Source organism: Mytilus edulis, chromosome 8 (genome assembly GCF_963676685.1).
Source record: "Mytilus edulis chromosome 8, xbMytEdul2.2, whole genome shotgun sequence".
NCBI classification, from domain to species: Eukaryota; Metazoa; Mollusca; class Bivalvia; order Mytilida; family Mytilidae; genus Mytilus; species Mytilus edulis.
Genome location: NC_092351.1, coordinates 9,612,147 through 9,624,964, shown reverse-complemented (window position 1 = coordinate 9,624,964; position 12,818 = coordinate 9,612,147). Strand labels below are relative to the sequence as shown.

The following is a 12,818-nucleotide window of genomic DNA, read 5'->3' as shown; positions in this document are numbered from 1 at the left end:
TAACTGTTATTGTAGAAATAAAATACGTGATCCCTTTCCGTTCGTTCGTACCTTTCGTCAATTTGTAAAAAAGCTCTATTAAGAAAGATCTTTTAAAATGAGGTCAAGGAAAATGGACATATAACAAATTGAAACATATAAAGGATCCAGGTCTTCTACCTTCTGACATATTAAGAGGTTAGCTAACGCCGCTGCGGCCATTTCTGTATCCCTATGTCGAGCTTTCACCGACAAAAGTTGCAGACTTGACAAAAACCCAACTGTTTTTATTCTTTAGAACGAATTTACAGAAATAGGAATCTTTTTAAAAACGACAGGTTTAAGTTACAAAGTTCTCGTTCTATGTAATCTGAGCTGTATTGGTGGCCATGTTAGCTTTTTTGTTTTCGTATATTAATATGTTTATTATGTCTGCGATTTAGGATAATGTTTTGGTGAGCCAATATGTAACACACAATTTAAAGTACCTATTATATGTACTGTGGGCTGTAGTGTGTGCTATGTTAGTCTCATTGTTTGTACATTCATTTGCTCCCTATGCCGGTGGTTCAGGTATTCCTGAGGTAAGTTGTTGTAGAGCCATGATACAACATACATTGTAAAGTACCTATTATATGTACTGTGGGCTGTAGTGTTTGCTATGTTAGTCTCATTGTTTGTACATTCATTTGCTCCCTATGCCTGTGGTTCAGGTATTCCTGAGGTAAGTTGTTGTAGAACCATGATACAACATAGATTGTAAAGTACCTGTTATATGTACTGTGGGCTGTAGTGTGTGCTATGTTAGTCTCATTGTTTGTACATTCATTTGCTCCCTATACCTGTGGTTCAGGTATCCCTGAGGTAATTTATTGGTGATCCATGATACACCATACATTGTAAAGTACCTGTTATATGTACTGTGGGCTGTAGTGTTTGCTATGTTAGCCTCAATGTTTGTACATTTATTTGCTCCCTATGCCTGTGGTTCAGATATCCCTGAGGTAAGTCATTGGTGAGCCATGATACAACATACATTGTAAAGTACCTGTTATATGAACTGTGGGCTGTAGTGTTTGCTATGTTAGCCTCAATGTTTGTACATTCATTTGCTCCCTATGCCTGTGGTTCAGGTATCCCTGAGGTAAGTTATTGGTGAGCTGTGATACAACATTATTATGTCATACATTGTAAAGTACCTATTATATGTACTGTGGGCTGTAGTGTTTGCTATGTTAGCCTCAATGTTTGTACACTTATTTTCTCCCTATGCCCGTGGTTCAGGTATCCCTGAGGTAAGTTATTGGTGAGCTGTGATACAACATACAATGTAAAGTACCTATTATATGTTCTGTGGGCTGTAGTGTTTGCTATGTTAGCCTCACTACTTGTACATTCATTTAATTTGCTCCCTATGCCTGTGGTTCAGGTATCCCTTAGGTGAGTTGTTGGTGAGCCATATATTGAAGTTACTGTTATATTTACTCAGTTCTATAGAGGTTATAGTATTTTGCCACACTAGATCTGTTTCTACATTCATTTTCTCCTTTTGAAAATTCTTACCATGTAAAATACAAGTAGTCCTCATTTGTGTCGTCGTCTGCTTCGTCCGAAGACACATTGGTTTCCAGACAATAACTTTAGTTTAAGTGAATAGATCTATATGAAATCTATTTAGAAGGTTAAGGTAGATCATAAGTTAATGTTTTTTGAGACAGAATTTTCTTATAATTTGACAAAATGAAGATTTTCCTATGCTGTTTTCAAAAATATAATAAAAAGTATGGGTCACCGTGCTATTTTTCAAGCTATGAGTCGTTGAAAATTGCCTAAATTTGGTTAGTTTGTTCACGAAAAAACACATAACAGTGAATAAAAAAAATTCTATGAGATAGAATTTTGAAAAAATTTGTGAGAAGATAGGTTTTATAATATGTTTTAAGAAAATAAAAAGAAAACATGGTGTCACCGAACTTGTTTTCTTGCCACAAGTAAAAATAAAAAAAATCCCTATTAGCCCAGTATAAATTTTGTGCTGAAAGAGTTATCTCCCCTTAAATGGCTCATTTGAAAAAAAATGATTTTAAAAACCAAAAAGGTCGATATTTGTTAAAATATTTTGAATAATACAATAAATTTGCAAGTTTTCTTTATATAAATAAACAGCCTAACCATTAAATTGCAAATCTGTTTCCAAATTTGCTGATTTGGGCAAATAACTAGACCGATTTTGTACTGTGATTGTACAATCCAAGATGGCGGTATACCATGAATCTACCTTAAATACCTCAAAAGGAAGCTTGGGATTGATTTTGGGGATGATTAGACCAACCGTTTAGGAATTAAGGGTCCAAAAGGGGCCCTAAACAAGCATTTTTTCTAGTTTCAGGATAATGACTTGTGAATAAGTATTTCAATTACTCTGCAATTGTACCACAGTGTTTTAAACCAGAAGTAAGAGGTTGGGATTCATTTTAGGGGTTATTGGGCCAACAGTCTAGGAATTAATGGCAAAAAAGGGGCCAAAAACAAGTATTTGTCTAGTTTCCAGACTCTAATTTGTGTGTAATTGTATGGATTTCTCTGAAATTATACTGCAAGGTTTTTTTACTACAAAAGAAAGGCTGGATTATTGAGTTTTGGGTTCTTGCTCCAAGGGGGGGGTTTCAATCAGTCGGTGACCAAAAAAGGGTCCAAATAAGCATGTTTGTAGTTTCCAGTCAATAACTTGTGTATAAGTGTATAAATCTCTCTGAAATTATACCACAAGTTTCCGTACTACAAAGGGATGGTTATGGGGGTTATGGCTCAAATCATTTAGCAAATAGGGGCAAAAAGGGGGATAAACAAGGGTTTTTTCTGGTTAAAGGACAAATTAGACGATCTAAAAGCAGTGTAAGGAAGGTAATCAAATTCTATTTAAAGAATATTGTTATATATATATATGTTTGAATACCTCCCTGATACTGCTTGAAAATTATGTATTAAGAAATGATGATTGTCTTGAGATGATTATAGCTATATTTTTTTTTTAGAATTTACTATAGATTAAAGTCATATGAAACGAGTGACTGGTGAAAAATAATTTTATTCCAATTCTTGAACCAATGCATACATACATCAAAAACTTAGTCTTATGTGCACAATTTTATCATTTTTTTCGCATACATTTCATATAATTTTTATGCAGTTAAGCTGCATTATGCGAGCACCCTAGATTTGTGTTCTACCCAATAAATGCTGAAATACGTGCCAGTGTTATTATCTAGTTGGCTACTATGTATATATAACTAATCGAACACTTTTTTAATAATTTTAATTCTGGATTACAAAAAATATGACCAGAAAAACCTTAAATGGTCGTCGAATCACCCAAAAGTTTTGAAGTTGCACATAGGATGTAGTGCTCATTAGAAATCCTTATGTAGTTTATTATTGCCTGTGCTTTTGGCTAAGATGTCAAAGAACTATTGTATAAAATATTTAATCGCCGAAAATCTCTAAAGACATGTAGTTTAGATTTCCTAAATGGCAAAAGTCGTAGGAATATTGTTTGTCGTCAATACGTAGTCAACTACGTCAGTAGTCTATCAAAATATGTTCAACTGTTCATGCTGTTGGCGGCAATTTCAAATTAGAAGACGAAATTTTCGTATCTTTTCAATTTGGAGGCAGGGGTTCAAATTAGTGGTGGTCCGAGGTCTGCGACCTCCCACTTTTGCAAACAGATTTTCGACTTGGTCACTAGCTACGCCCGACAGAACATCCACTTGAAAGAAAATAAAAAAGAACTGCAAACCTTTTCACCAAAGTCTCCAAAAAAACGATCTCAAAACTTATTTTCATCATTATTATTCATGACAGCGATGTTTATTTTGTTCAACTTTATACAGAAAATCCCCAACAAATAATGTGTAAATTCGAGTAAAATCGTATCTGACTGACAAAAACAACATTGAAAACACAATGGATGCCGTTAAGACAAATAATATCGGATACTATTCTGGAAGTTGATAAGGGTAATTCCAGGTTTTATCGACCAACTACAAAAAAGCAGAAAATATTTTATACAGAAACTCAAAATTACTTTTTGACAAATTTTAATGTCAAAATCCAATACAATGTGACAGCTGGGAACAGTATATTTAACATTATATATGTTCCTTGTGACAGTATAAATTTTCTTTATCAAAGATAAATGTTGATAATGCATGTAAGATGCTTTTAAAGTGTAAACATGTTACTGTAATTCTAATTTTGAAGGGTCAGTTAAAGTAGCTGGAAGTTTCTTACTTTATTTTCAGAAATAATGCAACTATATTATATAATACTAATTCATATGTAAGCAAATCAAATGATATATAGGTGGCGTCCTTTGGGCCACTCTACCCCCTCCTGTTTGACAACTTTGAAACGGATGAGATCCCCACCTCTGAACCATATACATTCATGTATGGGACTATATAACTAATCAAATGAAATATAGGGGATCAACCTACCCCTCCTGATTAGGAACTTTAAAATGGTTGGTATCCCACCCCTAAACCATACATATTCAAGTATGGGACAATATAACTAATCAAATGAAATATAGGGGGAGTCCCTGGGGTCAACCCACCCCCTTCTGTTTGGGAACTTTGAAACGGTTTGGATCCCCACCCCCTACCCATACATATTCAAGTATGAGACAATATAACTAATCAAATGAAATATAGAGGGAGTCCCTGGGGTCATCCCACCCCTTCTGATTGGGAACTTTGAAATGGTCGAGATCCCCACCCCTAAACCATATATTCAAGTATGGGACAACATAACAAATCAAATGATTTATAGGGGGAGTCCCTTGGGTCACCCCACCCCTCCTGTTTGAGAATTTGAAAACTGTTGAAATCCCCACCCCTTAACCATATATATTCATGTATGGGACGATATAACAATTCAAATAAAATAAAAGGGGAGTCCCGAGGGTCACCGTACATCCTCCTGTTTGAGAACTTGGAAATGGTCAAGATCCTCACCCCTAAACCATATATACTCATGTATGGGACGATATAACAAATCAAATGAAATATAGTGGGTGTCACTGTGGTCACCCCACCCCTCCTGTTTGAGAACTTGGAAACGGTTGAGATCCTCACCCCTAAACAATATATATTCATGTATGGGTCAATATAACTAATTAAATGAGATATAGGGGAAGTCCCTGGGGATCACCCTACCCCTTCCTGTTTGAGAACTTGAAAACCGTTGAGATCCCATCCCTAAACCAAATGTATTCATGTATGGGTCAATATAACTAATCATTTACATTTACTATGGGCAGGTCAGTCAGACCTCACCTTTGATCTTTCTAGTAGTGAACATTTGTCTGATTTGTGTCTCATAACTTTTGTACTAAAGAACCAAATTCAGCTTTCTTTCCAGGGAAACCAGTCCATTCATACTATTACATTTTCGTACTAAGTCAACTTGTACTACTAAGAGACAACTAAAACCAACTTTAACTACCAACTAGAACAACTGCAATCATTGCGAACTTGTACCACTGCAGACTCACCATAGAAAATATGCATTGATATATGCATTGCTTTTGAAACCTTGATAACATATAAATTAATTGCCCTAATAATTAATTCATTAGATAAACATAAATGTACAATATATGAATGTTTAATGTTGAAGCAAACTGACACAGTTTTCATAATTATACCCCCGCTTTATATCCCCGCTTTCAAAAAAAGAGGGGTATAATGTTTTACTTCTGTCTGTCCTTCCATCCATCCATCCTTCCGTCAGTCCGTCCGTCCCATGATTTTTTTTGTCACATTTTTCTTAGGAACTACACTACAAGGATTTCTGAAATTTGGTTTCAGGCTTGACATAAGTCAGCTATACCGTGTGATGAGTTTTCAGATTCATCACTCGCCAACTTCCTGTTTACGGAACACTTGTATGATTTTACACATGATAGCCAAGTTGAAAATTTTCATCACATTTTTCTCAGGAACTACACTAAGAGGATTTCTGAAATTTGGTTTCAGGCTTGATATAAGTCAACTATACCGTGTGATGCGTATTTAGATTCATCACTCGCCAACTTTCTGTTTACCGAAAACACTTGTATGATTTTACACATGAAAGCCAAGTTGAAAATTTTCGTCACATTTTTCTCAGGAACTACAATACAAGGATTTTTTGAAATTTGGTTTCAGGCTTGATATAAGTCAGCTTTACCGTGTGATGCATTTTCAGATTCATCACTCACCAACTTCCTGTTAACGGAACACTTGTATGATTTTACACATGATAGCCAAGTTGAAAATTTTCGTCACATTTTTCTCAGGAACTACAATACAAGGATTTCTGAAATTTGGTTTCAGGGTTTAAATAAGTCAGCTTTTCCCTGTGATGCGTTTTCAGATTCATCACTTGACAACTTCCTGTTTACCGAAAACACTTGTATAATTTTACACATGATAGCCAAGTTGAAAATTTTCATCACAATTTTCTCAGGAACTACAATACAAGGATTTCTGAAATTTGGTTTCAGGGTTTAAATAAGTCAGCTTTACCCTGTGATGCGTTTTCAGATTCATCACTTAACAACTTCCTATTTACCGAAAACACTTGTATAATTTTACACATGATAGCCAAGTTGAAAATTTTCATCACAATTTTCTCAGGAACTACAATACAAGGATTTCTGAAATTTGGTTTCAAGGTTTATATATTAAGTCAGCTATACTGTGTGATGCGTTTTCAGAGTCATCACTCAATAAGTTCTTGTTTACCGAACACTTGCATATTTTTACACTATTAATATTATCCACTTGTGGGGGGGGGGGGTATCATCAGTGAGCAGTAGCTCGCAGTTTCACTTGTTACGTTTGCCTTGGTTTTTGGTTAACTGCCTTCAATGCTTACAGCGCTTTGATTTTTCAATCGGTCAGTGAGGTAAAATATGTCAGGTAATTAAAGTTCGTGTTTTGAATCCAAAGTTTAACGATTGTCACCCGTTTGTCAACAATCAACAAAAAAACATGGATATTGAGCACTTGTTTAATATATACAATCAGATAATAGTTTATTTCAGTGACAGATCCATGCGTTTTGAGATCACCGGATTTTGACGAGAGGGTCACGCTAAGGTCACTTTGCATATGGAAAATATGTTTGGCGAATTGCTTCCTTGGATACAATTTTCTCATTTCAGATTTCAGAAATTAAAAAGAAAATTTCTTCAAATATTTTTTTTTAGGGGAATAATATTCAACAGCATAGTGAATTGCTCAAAAGCAAAAAAAATAATATTTTAGTTCATTAGACCACATTCATTCTGAGTCAGAAACCTTTGCTGTGTCAGCTATTTAATCACAATCCAAATTCAGAGCTGTATCCAGCTTGAATATTGTGTCCATACTTGCCTCAACTGTTCAGGGTTCGACCTCTGCAGTCGGATAAAGCTGCGCCCTGCAGAGCACCTGGTTTTTCCCATGCTGATATGAAACCAGCTGAAGTTTGAACAGCATGATGATTTAACACTTAATTCAAGAAAAAATGACATACTTTTTATCATTTTTTCTAGCCCAGGATTATGTTTCAGTCCTATCCTGTACACCCTTGGTAGATTACAATGCTGATTCATATCATTCTTGACCAAGGGCTGCCATTCAGTGTGAAGGTGGTAAAATTGTTGTGTGTAGTGTTTACACATTTCAGAAGCAGAAACTGAAAATTTACATTGACATTCCAATATTTGTTCTGGAAACATACAGGTACCCATGGATTAAGAGCTGCAACTTAAAATAGTAATTATTTTATCTTATTAAAACTTTTGAATCGAAAAATATATTTATCTTTCAGATTAAAACAATATTAAGTGGATTTATTATTCGTGGATATTTAGGAAAGTGGACATTATTGACCAAGTCAGTAGGAATGATGTTAGCTGTATCAGCTGGATTAAGTCTTGGTAAAGAAGGACCATTTGTACATGTTGCTGCATGCTGTGGCAATATATTTTCTTATTTATTTCCTAAATATGGCTCCAATGAAGCTAAGAAAACGGAGGTAAGTCAAACATATTTATTGTTTTTGAAAATTTTATATTTGTAAAGAATTGAAAGCTTTTTTTACCTTCTCTGTCCCAATTTAAAAGTGGCAGCTATATTGCATTAACCTTGTCCATTCATCTGTTCTTCAGTAATTCATCCATCTGGTCTTAGTCTTAAGCTTTCTCCATCAGTCCCTTTCCAATTCATTTGTTGTACAAAAATATCTGTCACACATTTCTCAGGTAAACGATCATCACATCACATGTATTCTTCTTGTAATTTTATTAGGGTTTAAAATAAACATTGTCAAATTAGCTATGCTTAAAACCAGATTATGGAATTTTTCATATTTGCCTTCTTTATTTATCAATATTTCGTGATATTGAAGAAATTCTTTTTTGAAAATTTCAAACATATTAATTTGTTTTGTTTTTTGTTCGGATGTATAGTATCCTTTGTATACAGTAAAAATAATAATTGTAATTAAATCATTTATACTGTAGTAACTTGTATCGTTTATTTTGTATCCGTACAAAAGTGATTTAATTGATATGATGTGATGTCCTATTTTAAGTTTATCAAGTAAAAGTTTTATTTTATCCCAAAATGATTTCAGAAATTTGCATGTTAAAAAGTAGTGCTCATAATCTTCGATGACATCACAAATATTACATAGCGGAGTTTTAGTTATTTTCCAAGAGAAAAGTAATTGTTTGGTTGGTAAAATGTAGTGCAGAAATTTCCATCTTAACATTTTGAATTTATTATCTTGTATATAATAAAAGATATAATTTAGCATTTGTTGTCTTTTGTTTGTGTTGTTTTCCAAGATAAATATGTTGTCCCATTTTTGAAATCCTATTGGTTTTTCATAATATCTATTTAAGAGGGAGATGTAAATGTCTTTGGAGGAAATGTTTTTAAGTGATACCATTTTTCCTTTTTTATCTTTAAATTTATATTCGGAGTCAGTGGCAACTTTTGTTTTTAATGATTCTTCTTTAGTTAGCTCTTGTAACCACTGTTTTGGTATTGCTTTCATTAATTTAGAATATTCTGAAAACCAGTTAGCATGACAGGAAAGTTTATCTAAGATCATGTTTTGATTAAATTTTCCTTTATTATCAATAATGTCATTTAAAAAAAGAATTTTGCTGTTTATCCAGTTTTTGAAGATGAGACATTTACCGTTTAATTTGATATTTTTATTGCCCCATATAAGCTGCTGTCTTATTTGTTTATATGATAGATGATCCAATTCCTTTTCAGATTTTGTATTTATCCATGATTTGATTATTCTTAAGTAAAATTGTGGAATTAGTTCTTTCAGTTTATAGACCAAATTAATATTGTTGAAATTCATTTTAAATATAAGGAATTCTTGTCCAAATTTATCAAAATAAAATCTTGGTAATACTTTCCAATTGGGTGATAGATCTTCGTTTTCGATGAGTTTTTTTACCCAACTAATATTTATCGCTTCTAGATATTTATCTATGTTTATCATTTTAAGCCCGCCAGCATGGTAATTTTTACTTATTATATTCCTTTTAACCTTTTCAGATTTATTATTGCATATAAAACTGTATATTATTTTTTTAAATTTTGCTAGGTATTCGTTATCAATTTCGGTTACAGATGCAACATAAGTAATATTCGGTAAGATTAATGATTTAACAAGAGTTATCTTACCTAACATAGTTAAATTTCTTTTATTCCAATCTTTAATTATTTTTTCAGATTTTTCGTATTGTCGTTGCAAGTTTAATTTTTTACACTCATTTTTATTAAGTCCAAAGTATATTCCTAAAACTTTTATAGGTTTTTGTGTAAAATTAATGTTTTCAACTTTATCTTTGCAGGCTTTTAAATTGCCGAGCCATATTCCTTCTGTTTTATTTCGGTTAAGCTTTAGGCCTGAAAGTGATCCAAAAATTTCTATAATATTCAGAGTTAATGACACTTCTTGTTTTGAATTTAAAAATAAAGTGGTGTCGTCTGCAAGCTGGCTTAATTTTAATGTATGGGTTTTATTATCTAGTTTAATTTGAAAGCCTTTAAAATTTTTATTTTGTCTTAATCTACTAGCTAAAATTTCAACAGCAATTACGAAAATTATAGAACTCGCGGGACACCCTTGACGGATACCGCGCTCAATGTTGAAGGGTCTTGAAATCCAGCCATTATTTAATATGCAACCCTTTATATCTGTGTATAAAGTATTTATCCACCTCAAAAGAGATTCCTGGAAGCCAAATTTCTTTAAAGAACAATACATAAATTCCCATTCTAGCGAGTCAAATGCCTTTGTGAAGTCTAAAAATAAGATAGCTCCATCTACATTGAATTTTTCCGAATAATCTATAATATCCTGGATTTGTCTAATATTAAATCCTATATATCTGTTTTTTACATAACCGTTTTGATCACTATGAATGATTTTATGCAATATTGGTTTCAGTCTTTGTGCAAGAGAGTATGCTATAATTTTGGTATCTACATTTAGTAAGGTAATTGGTCTATAATTATCTAAATTTAATGGGTCATTTTTCTTGTATATAAGGGTAATCAATCCAAGTTTCTGAGAATTTGTTAATTCTTTTTTTTCATAGCAATTATTAAAAACATCTACAGCAAAGGTTTGTAGATTTGACCAGAAAGCTCTATAAAATTCAATTGAGAGACCATCGATACCTGGTGTTTTATTAAGTTTCATTTTAAAAACAGATTGTGTACATTCCTCTATTGTCAGGTTGCCGTCAATTTCATTACATTCTTTTGTACTTAATTTGTAATTTATTTTAGTTTTTTCAATATAATTTTCAATTTCTGTTAGATCAGGATTAGTTGACTTATATAAATTGACATAATGATTTCTCCCCGTTTCTAATATTTTGCCTTGATCTTCTGTTAATTCTCCTTTACTGTCTCTTATAGCAGTAATGTTTTTCCTTGTTTGTCTTGATTTTTCTAATCCCAAAAAATATTTTGTATTTTTTTCGCCCTCTTCTATCCATTTAACTCGTGATCTTATTTGTGCCCCTTTTATTTTATCTGAATATAAAGTTTGTAGTGTTTCTTCTGTTTTATTTATTGAATCTATTATATTTGGCAAATTATTATTTTTTTCATCTATGTAGTTATCGTGAATTTCATTCAAAAGTTTAAGTTCTTGTTCTAGTTTTGTAATTTCATCTCTTTTATGTTTAGCTTTTATTTTACAATGTTCTATAGTTTTCTCTCTAACTTCTATTTTAAAAAGATCCCACACGATTGCTAGACTTTTTTTTATTTCTTAATTTTTCATATTTATCTATCAAAGTATTTATTTTTAGTTTGTATGATTCGTCGTTAAGGATATTATTGTTTAATTTGAAGTATCCCTTTCCTTTGTTCCCTTGACAATGATTAATTTTAAGTGAAATCGCTTGTGATCTGTATATTGAATTGTTGCAGGTCGTATATCAGTGCTGAGTACTCTTGGTCTCACATCTTCACTTACTAGAAAATAATCAATTCTACTAGCTACTTCATTATTTTTTCTTTTCCAGGTATATTGCGTTTTATTTGGATTTATAGCTCTCCATATATCTATAACTTTTAGTTTTTTTATCAGAGTTTTTAGCCCATTTGTCTTATTTTTTATTTTTTGTTGATCTTTTCTATTACTTTTTCTATCTTTTATATTAAGCGTTTCATTCATATCACCGCCTATGATAATTATACCAAGACTATATTTTTCAATGACACTTAAAGCTTTTTTAAAGAATATATTTCTATCTTTACTTGTGTTTGGGGCATAAAGGTTTACAAAAGTAAATATATTTTTGTCGATTTCTATGTTGATTAAAACAATTCTTCCGTGTTGATCTACATATTTATCTATGATTTCATACTTAATTTTTTGGTTAATATAAATCGAAACACCTCTTGATTGTGTGCTTCCAAAACTATGATATAAATCGCCCGTAAATTCTTTATCTATTAAATTGTTCGAAAAATGTGTTTCTTGTAAAAATATTATGTTGCATTTTTGTTGTTTTATCCATTCTTTTAGTCTAATTCTTTTTTCATATTTTCCTAACCCCTGACAATTTAAAGAACATATATGCAATGGATTAAGTGACATCTTGATTTTGTTTTTAAAAAAGTATTTGATACATGTATTTCAAATATAAAAAGAATAATATACATACAAATATATACAGAATTTAGAGATAAAAATACAATCATATGTGCATCTCTAGTGACAGTTTTAGCTTTGACTGTACATGTGTGAGTTGCTAGACGAAATATAATTACATGTACACACATACATTTAATTTCATATTGACCGACTTTAATAGGTTTCCACCTATTTCTATATTTAGAATTGTTAGCTGGTAAAATATATTGACCTTCACATGTAAAACGATTAATTCGCACGAGGATTAACTTTAATAGACTTAGAAATATATAAATGTGATGGATGTAATATATATCTTTCTGAATTGGTGAGTATTGAATTTATTTTTCGTTAATTGTATATTTTTAAAACACTTTTCAGAAATAAAGACATTAATAACCAAGTAGCAAAAATAACGGGAGAATATTATCAAATACTTTCGTATGCTTGTGATAACAGTACAGATAATATTACATGTATTTTATTTCGTTTGAAATAGGGTTTTTCCCGTTAGCTATTTGTAGTTAATATTTACAGATGGGAACTAGTATAACTAGTTCGGATACTGGTTTTGTAACAGTATGTACTATTTATAAGTTTGATGTTAGGTGCAGGAGGCA

General features: G+C 32.0%; 1 protein-coding gene across 1 annotated transcript in view; it reads left to right on the top strand.

Annotated features, from left to right (window-relative positions):
• The first annotated feature begins 537 nt into the window (after nt 1–537).
• Nucleotides 538–12,818, top strand: part of LOC139483936 (H(+)/Cl(-) exchange transporter 3-like) — a 47,864-nt gene continuing 35,583 nt past the window's right edge. The window contains 3 exon segments of the mRNA XM_071267661.1: nt 538–563; nt 1,000–1,123; nt 7,843–8,049. Coding sequence (XP_071123762.1) covers nt 538–563; nt 1,000–1,123; nt 7,843–8,049 — 357 coding nt within the window.